At 46.4% G+C, this 27,002-nt stretch overlaps 1 protein-coding gene across 7 annotated transcripts in view; it reads right to left on the reverse strand.

The window, feature by feature from the left end:
- The window catches only part of rreb1a (ras responsive element binding protein 1a), a 262,748-nt gene that overhangs the window by 186,171 nt on the left and 49,575 nt on the right, over nt 1–27,002 (reverse strand). For 3 of the 7 annotated variants that reach the window (XM_068054445.1, XM_068054453.1, XM_068054444.1), the window contains exon 1: nt 12,084–12,275. The exons of 2 other annotated variants lie outside the window; for them this stretch is intronic. In XM_068054445.1, the coding sequence (XP_067910546.1) occupies nt 12,084–12,153 (70 nt within the window). In that variant the 5' untranslated portion in view covers nt 12,154–12,275. Of the gene's footprint in view, nt 1–12,083; nt 12,276–15,463; nt 15,536–27,002 lie in introns of those variants that run through there. 2 more of the 7 variants (XM_068054448.1, XM_068054452.1) reach the window with 2 other exon arrangements.

Genomic DNA, 27,002 nt, shown 5'->3' on the forward strand with positions numbered 1-27,002 from the left:
TTGGGCACTTTTATTTCATCTTCCTCACGGCTCTCATTCTAACCAATCTGCCTCTTGCCATCCCTGATAAAGTAGTTAATGTTTACTGAAACCTGTGGTTGAACTGTATGAAACCAGATAGCAGAACTTTGCCTTTGCCTTTGTCCTTCCAGCATCAAAAACCTCTTTTACACAATAAGCCAGTTACACAATAAGAGAGGGGCTAAAATCAGATGACTTGAGGGTTACATTTCATGTTTGATGGTCCAGGATGAAAGTTCCTGTTACACCAAAATGAGTGAGGATGAAGTGGAAATTAGCAACATGCACGATGTTATATAATGAAGGGGACAGTTCTTCAACCTTTGATCCATTTCAGTCCTACGCTTCTGATCTTTGGTCTCCTCAATATGGGGGTGGGGGAAATGCAAGTGGTCTCATGGGTCTACACCTGGGCCTGGCCAAAAAACAGCTATTCATAAGTGTGGGTGGGACTCACAGAAACATTACTCTCTATCCTGCTCTTGTCTGCACCCGGGTGGCCCCAGAGAAGGATCATGTGGTGTACAACAACAACTTATTTATATAGCATCTTTAATGTAATAAAGCATCCCGAGGCATTTGACAAGAATGTTATGAAACAAAATTTGACACCGAGAACAGACTGATTGGTATCCTTCCATCTACAAAAGGTGATGGACACACAGCAAACAATCTATTTCGGTGGGGAGTCTTCTCTTGGTGCACCTTTGCTGATGGCTGTGAAGGACAATCCTTGAGAGGCAGTTTCTGCCACAAGTGCTGCATGTGAAGCTGCCAAGTGACGCTGTAAGTTGTTGTTTTTGATGTTGGTGCCTGTTGCCAAGCTGCTGTAGCAACTGGTCATCGTGGTAGTGAACACCAGTCCACAGATGCGTCGTCATTTCCCTCTTGCCAGCTAGTGACTCACAGGTGCGATAGTCAACATTTCGGGCCTTCATGTCAGCCTTGCAAGCATCCTTGAAGCGCAGTTTTGGGCACCCCACTGGCCGTCTGGCCCCGGCTACCTCACCATACAGAAGGTCCTTGGATATGTAACTGTCTTCCATCCTGCGGACCTGTCCAATCCACCAAAGCCACCTCTGTTTGATTAGTGCCTTCACACTTGGGAATTCTGCCTTTGACATGACGGCCACATTTGTGATTTTTGTCCTGCCAGGATATCCCCATAATGCGCCGCAAAGAGTGAAGATGGAAATTATTGAGCTTCTTTTCCTGGTGGCTGTAAGTCGCCCGTGTTTCACAGCCATACAGCAAGGTACTGAGAACACAGGTCTTATAAACCATCAGCCTGGTCCTAACCCAAGCGCGTTTCACAAGTTGGCCAAAGGTGGTAGCTGTTTTCCCTATGCGTGTATCGAGCTCTGCATCAAGGGACAGATTGTCTGTCACCGTGGACCCAAGGTAGCAGAATGTGCTAATCACTTCCAGTGGGGTGTTATTTAGTGTGATCAGGGGCAGAGATGCAACACTTTGTCCCATGACCACGGTTTTCTTGACACTGAGCCACGTAAGGAGATATCAGGGCAGATGACCAAAAGCTTAGTCAAAGAGGTAGGTTTTAAAAAGTGTCTAAAAGAGGAGACGGACAGAGGTGTAGGGAGAGAATTCCACAGCAGCTGAAGGCATGGCTGCCATGGTGCAGCGATTAAAATCAGGGATGCTCAAGGTCCTGGAATTAGAGGAGCACAGATATCGTGGAGCTGGAGGAGATTACAGAGATAGGGAGAAGCAAGGCCATGGAGGGATTTAAAAACAAGGATGAGAATTTTGAACTCGTCAGTGCACTTGAGGCCTTCCATGGTCAGTGGGCACCCGGTACATTTACCGTATAATTGTTGGGAATGAAAGTTTCATTTTAAACTTTTTTCAGTTTAATTGCACCTCATATTGGTGCTGCCCTCAGAGGGGGCAGTTTAGTGCCGTCCCCAGTCTGGTGAAAATAGGGCAAGCTAGTGACACCCATATCAGATAACCCTGTCACATGGATGAAACCTGAAGTGAATCAGCTCTCCAGCCTAGTCTGAGCCAAGGGGGGGGGGAATTTTATGTTGGCAGCGGGCGTCTCGACGTCAGGGGAAACCGAGGCTGAGATCCCTGCGTCACCTCTTTTCCGGAAGGCCGGCTGAATTTAGCGCCAATCAGTCACTTAAGTGGATAGCGTCAGGCCTTCAATAGGATTTAGAATCCCATCGCCAGACGTCCCGCCCTTGGAGAGCTGCCAGCCAATCAGAAGCCGGCAGCTGCACTTACCGGAGGCCAAGGAGCGTAACTGGAGCCAGGCCTCAGGTAGGTCAGGGCAGGAGGGGTCCCACAGGGTGGGGGGGGGTCACAGGTGAGGGGGAAGGGGCCAGCAGCAAGGGCAGGGGGTGGCCCTCAGCAGGCACCCCCCCCCCCCACATCCCTCTTCCCGATGCCAGCTCCCTCATTCAGGTATTAAGTGCCTTTTAATGAGAGCCCTCCCCCCCCCCAAACTCCTGTCCCTGGAGCCGGGAAGCAGTCCACACGGGGGGGATTTTCCTACCGTGCTTCCCATGCGGCAACAGGCCGCCCACCGCATGGGTAATTGCAGCTGTGGCAGGAACAGGCCCTTAATTGGTCGTTAATTACCCAGTTAAGGGCTTCAATTGGCAGTGGGCGGCCTTCCCACCCCGGATGAAATTGCGATGGATGCAGGATGATGGTGGCAACACCACCGCTCCCCACCCCCGGCAACACCACCGCTCCCCACCCCCGGCAACACCACCGCTCCCCACCCCCGGCAACACCACTGCTCCCCACCCCCGGCCACCATCCCACCCGATTTTACGCTCTCCCCACCTACAAACCCGCCACGGGGGAAGAGCATACAAATCCACCCAAGGTGTGGTCTCAAAGTTTAGATGGATCCTTTTTTTTTTAATTCTTTAGCAAACAACTTTGATTTTAGTTATATGGAAGTGATGGCTTGTAATTTAGGCGCAGTGATTAGCACCGCAGCCTCACAGCTCCAGCCACCCGGGTTCAATTCTGGGTACTGACTGCGTGGGTTTCCTCCGGGTGCTCCGGTTCCCTCCCACAGCCAAAGACTTGCAGGTTGATAGGTAAATTGACCATTATAAATTGCCCCTAGTATAGGTAGGTGGTAGGGGAATTGAGGGATGGTGGGGATGTGGTAGGGAATATGGGATTAGTATAAATGGGCGGTTGATGGTCGGCACAGACTCGGTGGGCCGAAGGGCCTGTTTCATTGCTGTATCTCTAAATAAATATTAACAGATTTCTGTTTTAACGAGAGTGTTTTACGATCGGTGCTTAGTTTTTTTGTTGCATTGCATTGAGAATATTCCAAACAGCAACAATGAGCGCTGACTGGAATCAGAGAACTGGCATTAGAATCAGATCTGTTCTGATGAAAGGTCATTGACCTGAAACATTGACTCTGTATCTCTCTCCACAGATGCTGTCTGACCTGCTGAGTATTTCCAGCACTTTCTGTTTTTATTTCTGCTTTCCGGCATTCGGATTATTTTGTTTTACATAGGGTTGGTTAAGAGGCCTCCTGTGGGGTGATGGCCCCCAGCTGTCACCAGCCATTCCACAGTAAACAGGCCAGACTGACGAATGTCATCCAGTCTTCACAGCAACCGTCGGAAACCCAAAGTAAGATCAGCTGCCCGGTAAGATTTGGCTTGAAGCAGATTCTACACACCCAGGGTTTTCAATGTAAAAAGTGATCCCTTGCCTTTCTTCCAGGTCGGTGAAAAGGCAGACTTTAAAACATAAATAAATAAACAAACAAACAGGAGTGTGCACCTAGAGAGACCTGGAGGTGACTGGGACTAGTGAAGCTCAGTTCAAGCCCAGAATTGCCAAAGTGCCCACTCAGCAAGTACTGAACATGTCACAATCAGACACTTCCCAATTCACATCCAGGACTGGATCACGGGACCTTCACTCATAGCCTCATCAGCACCGTTGGTGGAGTCACTCTCTCCTGAGAGGGGCCAGGACAGCAGACCCAAGCCTGTGAGGCATAGGCCTCAAAAACCTCTCGCCAAGCAAGAGATTTTACCACCTTCCCACTTATCTAAGTTAATGAGCGAGTAAGAAATAATTTATTTCTGAATGTTCCCCCCCACCTCGCACCCAACACCTTCCTTCCTTCCCCCTTTAACATGTGCAAGTGATAAGGCTGCTGAAGCAATATAGTTTACCTTTCAGCCACCTGCCTTCCCTCAACTCCCCCCCCCAACCCACCCCGGTTTAAGCTGCCTCATGTTCAAGTTTCAAGCTTTCCTGAATTTAGGTTGAAACAATAAAAAAAATTGGGTGAAACGAGCTGCCAGCCAAGATCTGTGTCAAACATTTCATGCCCAGAAAACGTTCAAGTGTAACAGGCAAAACAGCTTTGGAGGGAACATATAAATGTTCACTGCTGTCTTCACAAAATGTTATTCTCAACACGAGTTGATGTGCATCGTCTGCTACATTCTCAGCAACGCCTCATGCTTATAATTCAGCCTTCCGCATGTGATACAGGAAACTAATGTGCATTCTATGTGGAGGCTGCATGAGGTACTCCCTACGTCCAATAGGGAAAGGGTCTGACGTGGGTCAGTACAGTACTCCCTACGCCCAATAGAGAAAGGGGTCTGACGTGAGTCAGTACAGTACTCCCTATGCCCAATAGGGAAAGGGGTCTGACGTGGGTCAGTACAGTACTCCCTACGTCCAATAGGGAAAGGGTCTGACGTGGGTCAGTACAGTACTCCCTACGCCCAATAGGGAAAGGGTCTGACGTGGGTCAGTACAGTACTCCCTACGTCCAATAGGGAAAGGGTCTGACGTGGGTCAGTACAGTACTCCCTACGCCCAATAGAGAAAGGGGTCTGACGTGAGTCAGTACAGTACTCCCTATGCCCAATAGGGAAAGGGGTCTGACGTGGGTCAGTACAGTACTCCCTACGCCCAATAGGGAAAGGGGTCTGACGTGAGTCAGTACAGTACTCCCTATGCCCAATAAGGAAAGGGGTCTGACGTGGTCAGTACAGTACTCCCTACGCCCAATAGGGAAAGGGGTCTGACGTGAGTCAGTACAGTACTCCCTATGCCCAATAAGGAAAGGGGTCTGACGTGGTCAGTACAGTACTCCCTACGCCCAATAGGGAAAGGGGTCTGACGTGAGTCAGTACAGTACTCCCTACGCCCAATAGGGAAAGGGTCTGACGTGGGTCAGTACAGTACTCCCTATGCCCAATAAGGAAAGGGGTCTGACGTGGTCAGTACAGTACTCCCTATGCCCAATAGGGAAAGGGGTCTGACGTGGGTCAGTACAGAACTCCCTATGTCCAATAGGGAAAGGGGTCTGACGTGGGTCAGTACAGTACTCCCTACACCCAATAGGGAAAGGGTCTGACGTGGGTCAGTACAGTACTCCCTACACCCAATAGGGAAAGGGGTCAGACGTGGGTCAGTACAGTACTCCCTACACCCAATAGGGAAAGGGGTCAGACGTGGGTCAGTACAGTACTCCCTACGCCCAATAGAGAAAGGGGTCTGACGTGAGTCAGTACAGTACTCCCTATGCCCAATAGGGAAAGGGGTCTGACGTGGGTCAGTACAGTACTCCCTATGCCCAATAAGGAAAGGGGTCTGACGTGGGTCAGTACAGTACTCCCTATGTCCAATAGGAAAGGGGTCTGACGTGGGTCAGTACAGTACTCCCTATGCCCAATAGGGAAAGGGTCTGACGTGAGTCAGTACAGTACTCCCTATGTCCAATAGGGAAAGGGGTCTGACGTGGGTCAGTACAGTACTCCCTACGCCCAATAGGGAAAGGGGTCAGACGTGGGTCAGTACAGTACTCCCTACGCCCAATAGGGAAAGGGTCTGACGTGGGTCAGTACAGTACTCCCTACACCCAATAGGCAAAGGGGTCAGACGTGGGTCAGTACAGTACTCCCTACGCCCAATAGGGAAAGGGTCTGACGTGGGTCAGTACAGTACTCCCTACACCCAATAGGGAAAGGGTCTGACGTGAGTCAGTACAGTACTCCCTACACCCAATAGGGAAAGGGTCTGACGTGGGTCAGTACAGTACTCCCTACACCCAATAGGGAAAGGGGTCAGACGTGGGTCAGTACAGTACTCCCTACGCCCAATAGGGAAAGGGTCTGACGTGGGTCAGTACAGTACTCCCTACACCCAATAGGGAAAGGGTCTGACGTGGGTCAGTACAGTACTCCCTACACCCAATAGGGAAAGGGGTCAGACGTGGGTCAGTACAGTACTCCCTACGCCCAATAGGGAAAGGGGTCTGACATGGGTCAGTACAGTACTCCCTACACCCAATAGGGAAAGGGTCTGACGTGGGTCAGTACAGAACTCCCTATGTCCAATAGGGAAAGGGGTCTGACGTGGGTCAGTACAGTACCCACACCCAATAGGGAAAGGGGTCAGACGTGGGTCAGTACAGTACTCCCTCCACCCAATAGGGAAAGGGGTCTGACGTGGGTCAGTCCAGTACTCCCTATGTCCAATAGGGAAAGGGGTCTGACGTGGGTCAGTACAGAACTCCCTATGTCCAATAGGGAAAGGGGTCTGACGTGGGTCAGTCCAGTACTCCCTATGCCCAATAGGGAAAGGGTCTGACGTGAGTCAGTACAGTACTCCCTATGTCCAATAGGGAAAGGGGTCTGACGTGGGTCAGTACAGTACTCCCTACACCCAATAGGGAAAGGGTCTGACGTGGGTCAGTACAGTACACCCTACACCCAATAGGGAAAGGGGTCAGACGTGGGTCAGTACAGTACTCCCTACGCCCAATAGGGAAAGGGTCTGACGTGGGTCAGTACAGTACTCCCTACACCCAATAGGGAAAGGGTCTGACGTGGGTCAGTACAGTACTCCCTACACCCAATAGGGAAAGGGGTCAGACGTGGGTCAGTACAGTACTCCCTACGCCCAATAGGGAAAGGGGTCTGACGTGGGTCAGTACAGTACTCCCTACACCCAATAGGGAAAGGGTCTGACGTGGGTCAGTACAGTACTCCCTACACCCAATAGGGAAAGGGGTCAGACGTGGGTCAGTACAGTACTCCCTACACCCAATAGGGAAAGGGGTCAGACGTGGGTCAGTACAGTACTCCCTACGCCCAATAGAGAAAGGGGTCTGACATGGGTCAGTACAGTACTCCCTACACCCAATAGGGAAAGGGTCTGACGTGGGTCAGTACAGAACTCCCTATGTCCAATAGGGAAAGGGGTCTGACGTGGGTCAGTACAGAACTCCCTATGTCCAATAGGGAAAGGGGTCTGACGTGGGTCAGTACAGTACTCCCTACACCCAATAGGGAAAGGGTCTGACGTGGGTCAGTACAGAACTCCCTATGTCCAATAGGGAAAGGGGTCAGACGTGGGTCAGTACAGTACTCCCTATGTCCAATAGGGAAAGGGGTCAGACGTGGGTCAGTACAGTACTCCCTACACCCAATAGGGAAAGGGTCTGACGTGTGTCAGTACAGTACTCCCTACACCCAATAGGGAAAGGGTCTGACATGGGTCAGTACAGTACTCCCTACACCCAATAGGGAAAGGGTCTGACGTGGGTCAGTACAGAACTCCCTATGTCCAATAGGGAAAGGGGTCTGACGTGGGTCAGTACAGAACTCCCTATGTCCAATAGGGAAAGGGGTCTGACGTGGGTCAGTACAGTACTCCCTACACCCAATAGGGAAAGGGTCTGACGTGGGTCAGTACAGAACTCCCTATGTCCAATAGGGAAAGGGGTCAGACGTGGGTCAGTACAGTACTCCCTATGTCCAATAGGGAAAGGGGTCTGACGTGAGTCAGTACAGTACTCCCTATGTCCAATAGGGAAAGGGGTCTGACGTGGGTCAGTACAGTACTCCCTATGCCCAATAGGGAAAGCAGTTGTGTGCATTTGATGCCAACATAAGAGTCATAGAGTCGTACAGCATAGAAACAGGCCCTTCGGCCCACCGTGTCCATGCCGACCATAATGCCTATCTATACTAATCCCACCTGCCTGCATTAATTCCATATCCCTCTACGCCTTGCTCATTCAAGTACCTGTCCAGATGCCTCTTAAATAATTTTGGAATTTACTTTTTGGTGGGCAATTATCTGTTGTAATGGTAAATTCCAAAGGCTTAAAATATGTATTTTTAAAGCAATGAGTGCTGGTCATGATTGCGCACAACATTGTGATGTTTTGAAAGCAGTAATCATGGCAAAGCAGCATCTATGCAGTAGCATTGTACACTCAGGAAGAACTGACTATTGCAACCACACATCAACACCCAGAAAGGTCTTGGTTTCTAAGTAATTTTTCTCTCTCTCTGTTGCGAATGTGGCAGTTTCGTTAGTTACTTTTCACAGCAAGCACACCACGAAAGGGGCCTCTGCCACTGGGCTCCAAACACACCTTTCAGGGGCAACAATAAACGCCTCTGTGGCTCACTGCTACTTCTGTTTGCACAATACTGCTCCCTTCCCCTCCCCCATTCCCTCCACTCACTACAGTGTGGTGTTCCCAGGTGTTTGGCTCCAGCTTATTGCCAAGGAGCAGCAACAAACGGCACCCAGTGTTTGCACGACAAACAATGGCACCTTTTCAACCAGTACAAGGTAGGCTGGGCAAGCCAAGTCATTCTAGAAGTTAACAAAAAAGATAGCAGTGTGAACTGTTCATCACAGGACCACTCCGCATAGGATCCACAGTCCTTGTGTGTCACCTGCGGTGTTAAGTCACAAGCCGTTAAGATTTCATTTGGTTTGTCAAATTAAAAGCGTCTGTTTTAACAGAGTAAAACCATTAACAGACTGAGTTTAACAGCTTTCCAGTAAGTACAGCTCTTAGCACACATTATATGACCAATGTACATGAAGGCATCTACACACAGTGCTTAATGAATAAATAAATGTCTACTAAACTAGTTACACTTCCACTTCCCTGAAAGAGTTTACGTGTGCTTTTTTGACTAATTTGTGATCACAGAATGGTGAAGGAGGCCTTTCAACCCATCGTACCTGCACGAGCTATCCAATTCAGTCCCACTCTCCCTGCTGTTTCCCGTAACCCTGTAAACTTTCCCCTTTCTAGCATTTATCCAATTCCCTTTTGAAAGTTACTACTGAATCTGCCTCCACCGCTCTTTCAGGCAACGCATTCCAGATCCTAACAAGTCACTGCATCATTTTTTTTTTCCCCCTGTGCCACCTCTGGTTCTTTTACCTATCACTATATCTGTGTCCTCTCCTTACTGACCCTTCTGCCACTGCCAACAGTTTTTCCTTATTTACTCTAACAAAACCCTTCATGAATTTCAACAACAATTATGTAGGTGGGGGTGGGGGAGTGGGGTGCGTGGTGGTGAGGGGTCGGAATTGAGTCCTGAATATTTGGCTGGCTTGACTGCAATGGGTCATTGAGACAGCTCCCTTTGGGAAAAAGCACTGGATCTCACAAGAGATTCACAGCGTTTCTTGAGGTGTGTCCTGTAGCCTATTCTAAGCTGTCCTCTACTAATCTCAGCAAGGCAAAGCAAGTTTAGGCTCAGTCAGGATAAATCCAATGACCATCCATCTGTTACTGGCGACCAACGGGATTCATGAGGCAGACATGAGTCTGCAGCCTACACATACAACTGGACTGCCAGGACTGTCACTCGACAATAATCACACTCGTCGTATTCTCGCGGACGATTGCAGATCACAATTACTTTTTCCTCTTCCTTCACTTTACACACTCCTCTTTCAGCATACTTCAACATAATCCAGCATCACGGGATGTGATAGGAAGTAGCTCCAAATGGATTGCATAATATTTTTGAAAATAAGCCATCTTCAAATAAATCCCGACTTAAAGGGGCATTCGGGTTTATCCTTTTCACGAAATTACACGTCTATACGTGTTTCTTTTTTAAAAAAAAACAAAACGAAAAGTGGAATGGTGTGACTTTAAATTTAAAGAGGTTTTCACACAGTGTCAACTCTCTCATTTTACAGCTGGTGGGCCAGAAGGAGGAGCAGGTTCTGCTGATTCTTCCTGAGAAGAGGGGTCCAAAAGCTGAACCTTCCCTCACAGCTCACATTACAGTTATAAAGCAGGCACTCAGGGCAAGTGGTCTGAGCATCAGCACGACAGATATTGGCCAACAAGGCAAATAAAAACAAACTGCATTGGAACATATGGTTCTCCACCACTCCCATCACATCTTGTTGGCCTGCGGAGGTGGGCTCAAAGTCACCCATCTGTCTTCGCAAATTCTCCATCCCTTGTGGTATTTTACTCCTCAGTCTCGTGTCCTAGACTCTAGCGCTATATGACCAACTATAGCCCAAAATGGAAGCGTTCAGCGATGTATAACAACATACAATTTATATATCAGCTTTAACGCAACAAATGAGATCTTAATAAAAGCAGTGAAGCCATGTTGCTCTGTACAAATAGGCTGCTGCGTTTACTACTGTAAAGCACTTTGGGAAGTTCAGTGGTTGTGAAAGGCAGTATATAAATGCAAGTCTTTATTTATACATTTAAATCAGGTTCCCACGGTGCAATTGGGAGGCTGATTTATATTTAACTGCTGCCAAACGGGATTCCCAGCAAGATGGAGCTGCTGGCTCCAGAAGGCGATTTAAAAAAAAAAATATACAGCACTCCTTGTGGGCCAAGAGCAGCAAGAGTGTTGCCCAACCCCAAGGAAGCCTTTGCCCGCATTCCCCCTCCCCCCCCCCCACCCCCCTCGCAACGATTGCAGTCCCCCTCCCCCACTCAGTTGTGCAGAGTGGCTTGCACATACATTTCTCTCAGTCACTTTCCCTCCCCAGCCCCCCCCCCAGCCCCCTCAGTGAGATGCCTAACCTCCTCCACATGTTGTAAGGAGCCCAGTTGGGTAGGGGGGGGGTGCAAATGGAACAATAAATCCCTCTCTCGTGCTGCCCCTCGCGATGTCAAAACACTACGGTAACTTATGATGCCATATGTTTCTTAACGCCCAAAATTCTGTGCTCCAGCTTTAAAGACACAGCGCGTGCATGTTGCACAGAGTGCGGGCACAGTCATTTTATCAGTCCCTTTTGAACCTTTATTCTCAACCTGAAAACTGCATGGAGAAATGCAGCGTCAATTATTCCCCTAAATTTAATAACCAGAAGTTTAACTGTTACATCATATGCTCCTCCAATTCCAGCCTCTTGAGCACCAGCGATTCAGATTGTTCCACCATTCGCCTTTAGCTGCCTTTGCTTGTCCTATGATGAGAGGCTGGGTAAATTGGGCCTGTATTCTCTGGAGTTCAGAAGAATTGAGAGGTGATCTCACTGAAACATAAGATTCTAAAGGGGCTGAATAGGGTAAACACTGAGATTATTTCCGCTGGTCAGGGAATCTAAAACATGGGGGCACATTCTCAGTATAAAGGGACTGATCATTTAGGATTGAGATGAGAAATTACTTCACTCAAAAGGGCTGTGAATCTTTGGAATTCTCTACCACAGAGGGTTGTGGATGCTCCATCATTGAAAACATTTAAGGCTGGGATAGATAGATTTCTGGTCTCTAAGGGAATCAAAGGATATGGCAGGAAAGTAGAGTTGAATCCTAAGATCAGTCATGATCGTTTTGAATGGTGGAGCAGGCTCGATGGGCCATATGGTCTACTCCTGCTCCTATTTCTTGTGTTCCTAAGCTCTAGGTTCTGGAATTCCCTCCCTAAACCTCACGACTTCTCTTTCCTCCTTTAAGACACTCTTTAAAACCTTCCCCTTTGACTAAACTTTCAGCCACCTGTCCTAATACTCCTCACTCTGTCTAATATTCTGATAACGCTCCTGTGAGGCGCCTTGGGACGTTAAAGGCACTATATCAATGCAAGTTATTGTTAATAAATAGCCAACTGTTTACACCTGGAACTTTACTTTGACCCTGCTGTCGACTCACAGCACCTGCAGGTGCACATTTGTGGCATAAACAGGAGCGAAGCAGAGACTATACACTCATTTAAAACAAATCAAAACGCAAACTGCATTGTCTTCCTCTTTCTCATACTGTAACTCACAGTTCCAATGGTTAGAGACACATGCTTCATCAAGCACAGCAAACACTGCAAAACTATCAACCAAACTCATCTCTTCAAGATCACAGAGATTACTTTGTGTCTTCAGTAGTGCAATTAGTCCCACAAATGCAATCGGGCAGAAAGCAGACGCCCGAGGGGGTGGGCGCACGCAGCTTGGGTGCAGCGACCACGTGAAATGGGTGCTCTCAGCTTATCAAAATGCGGCCAGCCCCATCTGTGCGATTCATTGGCTGCACATCTATTTGGGGAGGCGGGAAATCATGCTTGACTGACACCACTTAAAGGCAGCCAGCACCTCTTAAAAAGATCCAAAACTAGAGGTCAAAAATATCAGGTAGTCACTAATAAACCGCAATGGAGAAACTTCATTGTCTGGAGAGTGGCTAGAATGTGGAACTTGCTACCATATGGAGTTGAGGCAAATAGCACTGATGGACTTAAAGGGAATCCAAATAAGCACATGAGGGAGATAGGGTGAGATGAAGAGGGATGGAAGGAGGCTCATGTGCAGCATCAACACCAGCACAGACTAGATGGGCTGAGTGGTCTGTTACTGCGCTGTGAACTCAATGTAACTTGATGCAACCATGGTCCTCAATGGATGTTCAGCAGCCTTCTACCTCCCAAGTTACAGCTACCTGAGGAGGAACACTTTGTAGGAGAACTAGGATACGTAACAGAGCACACAAGACAGGCACCAAGGGCCTGACTGGCATCAACACATTGCCTCCCAGTGATGCTAAGGTCGGGGAAGTGCTTTCTGTGGGTATGTTCCCTTGCACAGTGTTCTCCTCCCCTCTATAGAATAGGTCCAGAAGGTCGTCCACGGCGTCTTTTGCCCGAAGTGCTCCGCGGACAAAGAAGTTTGAGAACCACTGGCCTGAAAGGACAAAGCAGCAGCTAATTTGTACGTGGTGGACGACCCCCTAGAAGTAGCTGCTGCCGGTTAGCGCCACGAGTTTCTGGGCGAGTCAGATGCTGGGGCAGCCCAATTTGGCAAAAGGGGCCAACAACAAGCATCTAATTATTTTACCCAGCCTTTTGAACACTTCCAGCATGTGCCCTGGCTGCCTGCGGAGCGGCTCAGCTCAACGCGACGGGCAGTGGACTTCCGACACGGTATGGGCCCGCACACGGCGTCCGCCATATTGGAACATTCTGGGCCTGTAAATTTCTAGGCCGACAACTCTCGGGTGCTAAATGAGCACGTGTGACGCTTAGTGTTTGCAGAAGAAAGCACTAGACAACAGGGGATCACAAAACTAACCGAAAACGAGTGACCCTACCCATTTCCCCCAGCGTCAGTTACAGTTTCAATGCTGGGGTTTCAAAAGGCAGGAAGGGAACAGGGATGTAGCTGTAAGCGGCAGTGACATTAACGGCCGCCCATCCACTGTTGCAAAGAAAAACAGAGTCAGGTAGACAGACTTCAGCCTCTCCCACTTGATAATAGGCCTGGAACACTACCCCTCCCCCTCTTCGAGCAGCTATAACAGATCCTAAAGCAGCAATCAGTCAGACTGCCAGCTGACTAAAATGTTTAGTCAGCACAAGAGGTCTGAGAGAGACATTCTCTCCCCCCATCAGGCCGACCAGATCCTCCTTCTGCAAGTTACTGCTTTTTTTTTTAAAAAAAAGAGATGCCATGAGGACTGCCAGGAGTCTTTGCTGCTCCATTGCACTTCCCAATCAACTAGAATGCTCAATAAAACCAAAATAAAAGTCTAATGTTTTCTCCTTGTGGCAGTTTCCCTGAACTCCAATCCATCTCAGCTTAATACCTTGCTGTCAAGTTAGCTCCGCAGCTGTTGACCGAAGGCTAGTCTGAACAGTTGTCTCTTGCCTCCATTTTCCCTGAGCATGCTGGAAAGTGTAAGTGTGTGAGTGAAGAAACTGAATAACTAATACACACACAACACATTCATATTTCAGAGGCACACGCTACACAGGAAACAGGTGTTTAATTTTTCAAATTGCTCCATGTTGGCAATTCTTGCATCAGGATTGCTCTGCATTAAAAGTCCTAAACATAGAGCGTTATCCCTGTCCCACACCTACAGTCACACTTTCCCTATCACAATTTGCTGATAATACGCCCTTTGGTTGTAAATAGGAGACCTCCAACTAGCCATGAGGAATTTTATTTAAAACCCCGACCACTCTTTTCAAGGGCCATTGCAACTAAAATGGCGAGACTTTTTTAAAAAATTAATCATAATTGAACAATGTCAGAGTGTGGACCTATTTTAACTAGTAACCTTATTGTATTACATTCTGTTTAAGGAGTCGGTGTGTTTACTGGGTCAATTTGCTACATTGCACAATACTGTAACTTTCCTGCAATGCACCTGACTCTATCTGCAAATGGACAGTCCCTACTTACCCTCGAGTTGCCCTACACTTTCATGCCCAATGTCTATCCCAGTTCCGCTGCATCCAGTTTACAAACAGTAGCGTGCTTCAAAGATGCCAACTTGGCATAAATAGGATGGAGATTCCAATTCTTTCTGCAAAAATCCAGCTGTACGAATCTTCTTGCAGTTTCTAAACTCCGAGAAACTATGGAAATTTGTTTGGTCTGATCTTACTGAAAATCCCAGGGACGCTGTATGAAATATGGCAACTTGGGATTGTTGATGTTGCAATCTTCACAAGCCTGGCAGTCTTACTATCATTTAGGGAGGAAACTGGTCACAGTAAAATTGCTATCTGATTTATCTTTGCCCCTATACAGAGAGCAGATTCCTTCCAGCAGCAACTCCATATTATTGATGCATGCAATAACATCATGCTATAGTCGACTTGAAACAGTTTAATACATTTTATTCCAAAGTAGCTTCCATGCTTTGAGCAGTGCCCATCTCATCTTGAACAAGCACCCTGCTTGTACAGTTTGAGCGAGGTCACTGCCGGTGAACAGTACGAGTGCCACAAATTCTGCCAATGTTTTCAGGCAGCAGGGGAAGTGAAGGGGGGAATGGGGAGGGGGGAATGGGGGGGGGGAAATGGGGGTGGGGGGGGAACATGTCACCTGCCATCAGAGCCAATCTGGACGTGGAAAGTCCTTTAAACCTGCCATTCAAACTCAGGACCATAATTAGAACTGTTGTTGGATTCCACAGTGAACACTGTGCATAGCTGAACACTGCAGGATCCTCATAAATTAATCAGAATAATCTACCGTTGCTGTATCTCTTACCAAACTACAGTCTTGTCAATTTGTCAATTCAAAACATAATCAGATAGATACATTAACCTGCTGGGCTGTTCTCAAGGATCCAATCCTCTCAAAGCAGCAGCAAAAAATCCATAATTGCTAAAGACCCAGATTTCCAACCCCACCTCATTAATTTACTTACTTACTTCTGTGCAACAAGCAACATTGAGAAGCGAGGCAAGCCATTCACTGTTCACTGCTTGGAGTTGCTGCTGCAACTGCGTGCACAAAATTAACGAACTGGAATCCTCTGGGCCAGTTCAAAAGTCAAATAGCGAATCATTGTTACCCACTGGCTCACTTCCTCACCCGATTTCAGACATATGGCTTGGTTTTCCTAAATGGAGTCTCAAAGAGGCAAATGGAATGTTTTATTGCAAGGGGAATGGAATATAAAAGTAGGGAAGTTTTGCTACAGTTTTCCAGGGCATTGGTGAGACCACATCTGGAGTACTATGTAGTTTTGGTCTCCTTACTTAATGATATAATTGCATTAGAAGCACTTCAGAAAAGGTTCACTCGACTGATTCCTGGGATGAAGGAGTTATCTTATGAGGAAAGGTTGGACAGGTTGGGTCTGTGTTCATTGGAATTTAGAAGAATGAAAAGTGATCTTATTGAAATAAGAGATCCTGAGGGGACTTGACAGGGTGGATGCTGAAAGGATGTTTCCCCTTCTGGAGAGACTAGAACCAGGAGACACAGTTTAAAAATAAGGGTTCTCCCATTTAAGACAGAGATGAGGAGAAATTTTTTTCTTTCAGAGGGTTGTTAGTCTGTGGAATTCTCTTCCCCAAAGAGCAGTGGAGGCTGGAGCATTGAATATTTTTAAGGCCGAGTTAAGATAGATTCCTGATTGACAAGGGAGTGAAAGGTTATCGCAAGTAGACAGGAAAGTAGAGTTGAGGCCACAATCAGATAAGCCACGATCTTATCAAATGGCGGAACAGGCTCGAGGGACCGAATGGCCTACTCCTGCTCCTAATTCGTATGTTCGTATGTGTGTTAAATATATGGCATCTCAATACAGCTGTTACATTTCAATATTCAAAAGCGTTTATCACAAAATTAATCTTAATGTTTTGGTGTATGTCAGAACTAAACAAAAAAGTTCCAAGCTCTGAATTCCAGTCGATCATACTTGTCATGTAAATGATCATCGCAACACGGATCCTTGCCTCCAAAATGGCTGTGCTTTGCAATAAATGTTCTCCCCGTTCTTGAGGTGGGACTGGGTGGGGAGGCGAGATGGTGGAAGGTCATCGTTCCAGGGCGGCTGGTAACTCAATCTAGTGACACCTTCATAGGTTTGAATCTATACCTAAGCTAGGCCAACACTAAACGCACTACTGGTCGGAGTGCTACAGTCAGAGATGGCATCTTCCTGGAGATGTAAAGCTGCCTGTTCCAGTGGCCCACAGAATCATAGAATGTTTACAGCACAGAAGGAGGCCATTCAGCCCGTCGCATCTGCGTTGGCTCTCTGCAACAGTAACATAGCTAGTCACATTCCTGTGCCTTTTCCCCGTAGCCCTGTGAACTTTTTCTATTCACATAACCATCCAATTCCTTTTTGAAAGCCACGATTGAATCTGCCTCCACCACACTCTCAGGCAGTGCATTCCAGATCCTAACCACACGCTGCATAAAACTGTTTTTCCTCATGTCGCTGTTGCTTCTTTTGCCAAACACCTTAAATCAGCATCCACTGGTTCTCAACCCATCTGCCGATGGGAACAGTCTCTATCTACTCTTTCCAGACCACCCATGGTTTTGAACACCTCAATCTAATCTCCTCTCAATCTTCTCTAAGGAGAATAGCCCCAGCTTCTCCAACCTATCCACACAAGTCCCTCATCCCCAGAACTATTCTCATGAATCTATTCTGCACCCTCTCTTAACACCTTCACATCCTTCCTAAAGTGTGGTGCCCAGAACTGGACACAATACTCCAGTTGCGGTCGAACTAGTGTTTTATTAAGGTTCACCATAATTTCCTTGCTTTTGTGCTCTATTCCTCTATTTAGAAAGGCCAGGATCCCGTATGCCTCATCAACCGCTTTCTCAACCTAACCTGTCACCTTCAATGATTTGTGCACATATACCCCCAGGTCCCTCTGTTCCTGCACCCCCTTTAGAATTGGACCCTTCATATCAAAGATTCAATTCCAAGCTGGAGATGGGTGGGTTGGAGGAGGGTTTGGGCTGGAGATGGGTGGGTTGGAGGAGGGTTTGGGCTGGAGATGGGTGGGTTGGAGGAGGGTTTGGGCTGGAGATGGGTGGGTTGGAGGAGGGTTTGGGCTGGAGATGGGTGGGTTGGAGGAGGGTTTGGGTTGGAGAACAGATTTTTCACACTTTAACCTCCACTCAACCCAAGCCTGCCATTCTTTAAGGTTAAAATTTCCACCCCCGCTCCCCCCCCACCCCACAACAACCCCCTTGATGTAAAAGAAACCACTGCATAAATGCAGCTGCATCAGTACCATTAGTATTGTGCCTGCACCTAAACTACAGAATCGGCAGACTATTCAACCGTGGGGACACCATGGCCACATCTAATCCTGTCATTGATCAAAATCTACACATGTGCAGTTTCCAGCAAGGGGTAACTGAATGCATAGAGTGGAAACCTTGGGCAGTCTCTCTGTCTCCCTAGCTCAGAGTCAATGCAGTTAATTATAGCCATCCTGCAACAATGTCAGCCAATATTAGTAACAATATTAACCAAGGAATCTCCAAGTTCTTTGTAGCCCAGTATCATGCAAGATGTGAATTTACCCACTGAACCACCAGGTGCACATTATAGAACATTCCAGAATGCAAAAGCCATTACCTGCTTGTCTACTGTTTGGTCATGTTGATTAATCTCCTCAGATGCCCTATCCATCACAAAAACTGCCCATGTACATCTCCATAACGCTGCCCCTCTCCATATCTACCCTAGTCGATGCACACTGAAACCCTTATCCAAACCTTTATTACCATCAGACTCTATTCTTCCAATGGTCTCCTGCGTGCACTCCTCCATATTTTTCAGCTCACCCAAAATTCTGCTACTTTTAGCTTACCCCAGACCAAGTCCCATGTTGCCCATTATCCGGATCCTCACTGGACAAAATTGGCTCACAATCTCTAAAAGCCTGAAATTTAAAATTACATTGAATATACAGCACAGAAACAGTCCAATCATTCCTCATTTAACTATCAGCATAGCCTTCTATTCCCTTCTCCCTCATATGCTTATCTAGCCTCCCCATAAATGCATCTATACTATTCGCTTCAACCACTCCCTTGGTAGCGAGTTCCACATTCTCACCATTCTCTGGGTGAAGAAGTTGCTTCTGAATTCCCTTTTTGATTTCTTGGTGACAATCCCATATCGATGGCCTTTAGTTTTGCTCTTCCCCACAAGTGGAAACACACTTTTTGTGTCTGCTATATCAAAACCTTCCATAATTTTAAAGACCTCTAATAGGCCATCCCTCAACCTTCTCTTTTCAACATAAAAGAGACCCAGTCTGTTCACCCTGATAGGTAAAATTCATTCTACTACTAGCCCCCTGACTCCACATGCTCTAACCTTATTCATTTGATTATTATGGGGCACCTTACTGAAGGCCTTTTGGAAATCCAGATAAATTACATCTAGCTGTTTAGTAGTGCAGAACCTGAGTATTGCTGAAAATAGAGACATATTGTCGAAGATTTTCGTCTTGCACTCATCAGGACAATCCGCAAGAATAACCAATGTAAGGGAAAACAACAACTTATACCCTTACATTGGTTATTCTTGCGGATTGTCCTGATGAGTGCAAGGCGAAAAGAATCTATCTATATGAATATACAAACATACGAATTAGGAGCAGGAGTAGGCTACTCGGCCTTTCGAGCCTGCTCCGCCATTCAATAACGGTTGAACTGATTACATTGAACAATCCTGGCTGAACTGATTATTCCACATTTCCACCACCCCCTTGCTCATCAAGAATCTATCTATACGAGCATACGAATTAGGAGCAGGAGTAGGCCACTCGGCCCTTCGAAAGCTTCAACAATATGTCTCTATTTTCAGAAATACTTAAATTACATCTACTACAGGACCCTTGTTTACTCTCACTGCTCCCTCTTCAAAGAATTCAATGACATTGGTCAAGCAAGACTTTCCCTTTTGAAATCCATGCTAACTGTTCATTACTATGCTTTTGGTTTCGAGATATGACTTGGTGTCAAATTTTGTTTGATAACACTCCTGTGAAGTGCCTTGGGATTTTTTTACTATGTTAAAAGCACTGTATACATCTACTTTGTTATTATTGTTATTACAACCAAGAGATTTATTTAGCTTATCCAAATTATTGTGCTCAACATGGTTTCCCAATCATGGCCCAACACCTTATAATTCTTACGCTGAGAAATAGGAGGAGATGAGGATGCGACCCTAAAGGTTGCTAGCTAGCACACAGCTTTGTTTTAACCCTTAAATACTACAAATTGTTCATCGCTAACAACTATTAGCAGGTTTTCCGTTAGCAATGTGCAGACATATTTTAAGTAGGCGACAAAAAACAGGAATGAGGAACACATTGCCGGTGCTGAATCTGTCTGTTAGAAACCCAAGAGTTAAACATTCTGTCCAATCTGTAGCTTTCTGTGGATGGTCCCCATCAATGAGCAAAGAGCAATATCCATCTGCTCCAAATTTACAGCTGTTTTTGAATCAACACCATGCAAATGGGGCAAATTAATTTTCTCTGCTATTTTAGCACAATGCAATATCTCACCTCCTGATAATGACCAGTCAAACTCCACAAAAATTGAACTGATGCTAAAAACTCAATTTCAGGTTCTTTGCCCTGTTCACCTAACTAATCCCATCAGAGCAATTGCGGTCAGTAACAGAATGCTGTCCTGGTGCATGGTTACAGGGCAAGTGTAGACACAATTACGAAGGGTTTCCTTGATGTCCCACAGACCAGGAAGGTCCCAGGTTCAATCCCCAGTGTGATTTCAGCCATTATGGCCTTAAGGGTATTCAAATGGAGGTCAACACTCTTGGTTGGAGAAGAAGAAAAAAAGATTAGTCACGATTGCCACCCGGGAATGCCATCCCATAATTCCGCCAGAGGCTCAGTTTGGGTTCTGCCAGGGTTACTCGGCTCTAGACCTCATTACAGCCTTGGTCCAAACATGGACAAAAGAGCTGAATTCAAGAGGTGAGGTGTGAGTGACTGCCCTTGACATCGAGGCAGCATTTGACCAAGTGTGGCATCCAGGAGCCCGAGCAAAATTGAAGTCAATGGGAATCAGGGGGAAATGCTCCACTGATTAGAGTCATACCTCGCACAAAGGAAGATGGTTGTGGTTGTTGGAGGCCAATCATTTCAGCCCCAGGACATCACCGCAGGAGTTCCTCAGGGTAGTGTCCTAGGCCCAACCATCTTCATCTGCTTCATCAATTACCTTCCCTCCATCATAAGGGGATCTTCACTGATTCATAATTCGCAACTCCTCAGATACTGAAGCAATCCCTGCCCATATGCAGCATGCCTGGGCTAACAAGTGGCAAGTAATATTCATGCCACACAAGTGCCAGGCAATGACCATCACCAACAAGAGAGAATCTAACCATCTCCCTTTGACATTCAACTGCATTATCACTGAAACCCCCACCATCAATGGTGGTTACCATTGATCAGAATCTTAACTGGACCAGCCATATAAATACTGTGGCTACAGGAGCAGGTCAGAGGTTGGGAATCCTGTGGTGACTAACTCAACTCCAGAATCCCAAAACCTGCCCAACATCTACAAGGCACAAGTCAGGAATGTGATGGAATACTCACATGGACTGCAGTGGTTCAAGAAGGCGGCTCACCACCACCTTCTCAAAGGCAATTGGGGATGGGCAATAAATGCATGTCCCACGAGTAAATAAAAAAAGTGCAGTGAGGGTGGATCCAGGTTGGATCTGACATCCCCTGTAAGCAAATGGCTCACTTTGACATTTACTGTCACAACTAACACATTGGGGTACCTGTGGAACTGTACCCCAGCAAGCTCTCATTATTCACCTGGGAGAGAGAAATAAAAGAGGGGAAGCTATGATAGATCTGCTTGTCGTGTCAATCGCCAAAAAGCAAGCAGCATATTATCAGCACTCTCAATCTGCATGGTTCTTACTCTGTGTTTTCTGATTCACTGGTTACATCAGAAGAACCTAGTAAAGCATACAGTAGTTTGCATATTAGTTCAACTAAGCAATGCTTCTGCACATGTCGTCCCCACCCCCGATGCAAACCCTAGGTTATTTTAGGGTCCCAGAGTTTCATACTATCAATTACACTATGGTACCAAAGTCTGCATATTCATTTTGATATCTTAATGAATCACACTTCAAAATATTAAGACCTCCTCATACCAAGTGTTGCAAAATAGCTCTTTATGAGGGCTGTTAGTACCACACACAATAGAGAGTACTGTTAACTGAGAGCGGGCAACTGGAAAACATGCACAGCACTGCAGTAGCGCGCACACAAACACACAAACACACACACGAAAGAAGCCAGAGTCCCACAACCATGTGTGAAAGACCAAAAGACAAGTGGTCTATTTTCCATAAGCTATTGGCGCTGGTTCTATTTATGCCCTACCAATACCTGTGCACTATTCTGTCCACAGAACTACAATCATTGCAGCCCTGAAACATGAACTCATGTGTGAAATGCTTTTGAGATTTTTTTTTTAATTCATTCATGGGATGTGGGCGTCACTGGCTATGCCAGCATTTATTGCCTATCCCTAATTGCCCTTGAGAAGGTGGTGGTGAGCTGCCCTCTTGAACTGCTGCAGTCCATGTGGGGGTAGGTAGACCCACAGTGCTGTTAGGAAGGGAGTTCCAGGATTTTGACCCAGTGACAGTGAAGGAACGGCGATATAGTTCCAAGTCAGGATGGTGTGTGACTTGGAGGGGAACTTGCAGGTGGTGGTGTTCCCATGCATTTGCTGCCCTTGTCCTTCTAGTTGGTAGAGGTCGCAGGTTTGGAAAGTGCTGTCTAAGGTGCATTGCTGCAGTGCATCTTGTAGATGGTACACACAGCTGCCACTGTGCGTCGGTGGTGGAGGGAGTGAATGTTTGTAGATGGTGTGCCAATCAAGCGGGTTGCTTTGTCCTGGATGGTGTCGAGCTTCTTGAGTGTTGTTGAAGCTGCACCCATCCAGGCAAGTGGAGAGTATTCCATCACACTCCTGACTTGTGCCTTGTAGATGGGGGACAGGCTTTGGGGAGTCAAGAGGTGAGTTACTTGCCTCAGGATTCCTAGCCTCTGACCTGCTGTTGTAGCCACGGTATTTATATGGCTACTCCATATAAATCTAGACGTAATAAGGAACACAAAAGTCCGAGTGTATCAGGCCTGTGTCCTCAGTACCTTGCTCTACGGCAGCGAGGCCTGGACAACGTATGCCAGCCAAGAGCGACGTCTCAATTCATTCCATCTTCGCTGCCTTCGGAGAATACTTGGCATCAGGTGGCAGGACTATATCTCCAACACAGAAGTCTTTGAAGTGGCCAACATCCCCAGCTTATACACACTACTGAGTCAGCGGCGCTTGAGATGGCTTGGCCATGTGAGCCGCATGGAAGATGGCAGGATCCCCAAAGACACATTGTACAGCGAGCTCGCCACTGGTATCAGACCCACCGGCCGTCCATGTCTCCGTTATAAAGACGTCTGCAAACGCGACATGAAATCGTGTGACATTGATCACAAGTCGTGGGAGTCAGTTGCCAGCATTCGCCAGAGCTGGCGGGCAGCCATAAAGACAGGGCTAAATTGTGGCGAGTCGAAGAGACTTAGTAGTTGGCAGGAAAAAAGACAGAGGCGCAAGGGGAGAGCCAACTGTGCAACAGCCCCAACAAACAAATTTCTCTGCAGCACCTGTGGAAGAGCCTGTCACTCCAGAATTGGCCTTTATAGCCACTCCAGGCGCTGCTTCACAAACCACTGACCACCTCCAGGCGCGTATCCATTGTCTCTCGAGATAAGGAGGCCCAAAAGAAAGAAAGAAGAAAGAAAAATAAGGAATGACATAAATGCAAATATTTATCATTATTGTTGTTGCCCTCTGGAGTTAACTGTTTGTTCCTCACATTTTCAGTAGAAGTAAGTTTAGATCACACTTGATGATAGTCTTTCACTTCTAGGTGCGGGATTTCACCACATGGGTATGTCAGTGCAAACCATTTGATGCAAAAAGCTATCAGCCAGTGCTCAGTTGCAGCCTCTTGCCCGAGTCATGGCTTCAAGCCCCACTCCACAGACCTGAACACTTCATCTTGACTGACACTCCTGTGCAGTACTGAGGAGGTGCTGCACTGTTGGAGGTGCCGTCTTTTGGATGAGACACTGAACCAGTCTGCCTACTTGTGTGGACATAGAAGATTCCACAGCACTATTTGAAATAGAGCAGTGCAACTGTCCAGGTGTTCCGGTCAAAAGTTATCCCTCAAGTAAGCTAACTGAAACAGACTGTCTGGTTATTTATCTCACTGCTATTAGTGGGAGCATGCTGTGTGCAACTGCCTAATTACAACAGTGTCTACATTTCAAAATTACTTAGTTGGCTGTAAAGCGATTAGCAAACCTGCTGAGGTTGAGAATGCTGCTTTAAAATGAACGTCCTTTCTTTACTGAACCTCACTGCTGGTTTGTGTGGATGTGATCAGTGCTCAGGCCACCCGCCCAGATAAAAATGGCAGCAGTGATTGCCATTACTGCCTCCAGGTATAGGAGAACACCACATTCAGGTGGCTTTCCTCACTGCCAGAAGCAGTTCACCTCCTCACTTACTGCGGCCAGACTTCAGGCTGCTGCCAATAGCAATGTTTTGTATGGCATGATCCACACACATCCCAACATACAACAACTTGCATTTATATAACGCCTTAAACATAGTAAAGTGCCCGAACGTGCTTCACAGGAGCATTATTAATCAAAATGTGACACCGAGCCACATAAGGTGATCAAAAGCTTGGTCAAAGAGTTAGTTTTAAGTAGCGTCTTAAAAGGAGAGAGAGGCGGAGAGATTTAGTGGAGGAATTTTAGAGTTTGGGGCCGAGGCAGCCGCAGGCACAGCCGATAATGGCGGAGTGAAGAAAACTGGGGAGGTACAAATGATCAGAATTGAAGCAGCGCAGGATCTGGGAGGGTTATAAGGCTGGAGGAATGTTGGGGTCTCGGAGGGCTGTAGGGCTGGAGGAGTGCCGAGATCTCAGAACGTTGTAGGGCATGATGCATTTGGCGACTGGTTGCAAACGGCAATGCGAGTGTATCACAAAAAGACCACAGGTGATCTTTCATGGGAAGCATAAATCACTGAGCATTAACCAGAGGCAGAAGCACCTACAAAAGGGATGGAAAGGGGAACAAAAAGGCAATACATTATTTGGAGCACATGCGAAAGGGAGTGAAAGTCACACCAAAAGTATTGCGAAACAACAAATTTCTCTCACTCCCCCTCTCCTGTAGTTGCACCAATAACAGAACTGATCTGAATATACACACACTGCATTAAGCTGCATTTCCAACAGTACTAAACTTTTTCTGCGACTACAAAAAAAGTTCACAGCACAGGAGGCCATTCAACGCCATCAAGTCTCTGTCAGCTCCAAAACTAATCTTACTCCACTCTCCCCCTCTGATGGGTATAAATAGGGCAAAGAGCAAAAAAAAAGGGAAGTTTTAAATAAAAGGGAGATGCAATTACATCACTGGACCTACTGAAAGCATCATTCTTACATCAAACTCTTAAAACTATTAGTTTGGCACTGGCTGACCAAACAATGCCATCAGGAAAATTATTTAGTGTTTGGGTGCACAAATTTTCCTCCTCTCCAACACTCACCCCACTGACAGGGGGCAAAATCACAATCACTGCTCAACCCATCATGGGAGGAACAAAGTATGAACAAGAGGGTAAAAAAAAAAGGAGGCAAGGAATTCTGCGATCACCAATACTTTAACACCAGTGGGAAACTATTTAAAATGAATTGGTCAAGGTGGGGTTTACAATAGCTTTGATGGGAAAATCTACATTTTCATCATCAACAACTTATATTTACCAAGCACCTTTAACGTAAAAAACCATTCCAAGGCAATTCACAGGGGAATTACAAAACAAAATATGACACCGAGCCACATAAGAAGGTATTAGGTCCGATGACCAAAAGCTTAGTCAAAGAGGTAGGTTTTAAGGAGTCTCTTAAAGGAGGAAAGCAAGGTAGAGAGGTGGAGAGGTAAAGGGAGGGGTAAAGGGAGGGAATTCTAGAGCTTCGAACCTAGGCAACTGAAGGCATGGCCGCCAATGATGGAGCAATTAAAATCGGGGATGCTTAAGATGCCAGAATTAGAGGAGCGCAGATATCTTTGATGGTTGTGGGGCTGGAGGAGATTATAGAGAGAGAGGAAGCCATAGAGGGATTGGAAAACAAGGATGAGAATTTTAATAAGATGTTGCTTAATCGGGAGCCAATGTAGGTCAGCGAGCACAGGGGTTATAGGAACGGGACTTGGTGTGAGTTAAGACACGGGCTACAGAGTTTTGGATGACCTCAAGATTACAGAGGGTAGAATGAGGGAGACCAGCCAGGACTGCATTGGAATAGTCACGTCTAGAGGCAAGGAAGGCATCAATGAGGCTTTCACCAGCAGATGGGCTGAGACAGGGGTGAAGTTATGGAGGTGGAAATACGTGGACTTAGTGATAGTGCAAATATGAGGTCAGTCGCTCATCTCAGGTTCAAATGTGACAGACTGGCTTAATCTCAGACTGTTAGCAGGGAGAGGGATGGAGTCAGTAGCTAGGGAACAGATTTTGGAGCAGTGTTCAGTCACTATAACTTGTTCATACAATCACTAGAGCATAAAGGAACTTAAGAGCTTTAAATGGATACTTCAACAAAAAATGCATTATTCAGGAACGTAAAAAAGCGCGTTTCTTTTTTTACAGATACCAGGATTCAAATCACAATGTTGTGACTCATACAACTACCAAAACCAGCACGTTTACAGTAATACCTGAAATGATGCCCATTCATTTTATGAGACATTTAATGTGAATAACTTTCATGCTACATATCTGAGGGAGGGCTGATTAATGCTGAGAAGCATTGGGATAATAAGATAGCTTAAAAGGTAATCAAGACATATTTGTTGAATTAAAATTTAAAAAGGCAGGAAAGCAAACAAAACTAGAAACACTTCCTTCTAAAACAAACTGTAGCTTGGAGCAAAATTACTCTGTGGGTGTAAATTAGTCAAGATTCCATTGTTGGCTGTGAACTGTCTTCTATATCACCCATCCAGGAACACAACCGAGCTGCTTTGCAAGGAACTATTGTTTGAAATTACAAAATATGCACAGTAGTAATACTAAAGAAAACACAAGACATATAGTCGATATTCGTCTTTATCTTCACCTCCACCCCTGACCCCCAGCTATTTTTGGTTCCAATTCAACAGATCCTACATATGGCATTAAAAAAACAAACCAGTTTTTTAGTAGATTGTTTAACTCTGCTAATGTAAGTGTCAGTCCATTTAGGACAAGGCTGGGTACAGTCTTAAAATGAGCGCCAGACCTTTCAGGAGAGAAATTAGCAAGCACTTCTACACACAAAGGGT

Source organism: Heterodontus francisci, chromosome 2, assembly GCF_036365525.1.
Source record: "Heterodontus francisci isolate sHetFra1 chromosome 2, sHetFra1.hap1, whole genome shotgun sequence".
NCBI classification, from domain to species: Eukaryota; Metazoa; Chordata; class Chondrichthyes; order Heterodontiformes; family Heterodontidae; genus Heterodontus; species Heterodontus francisci.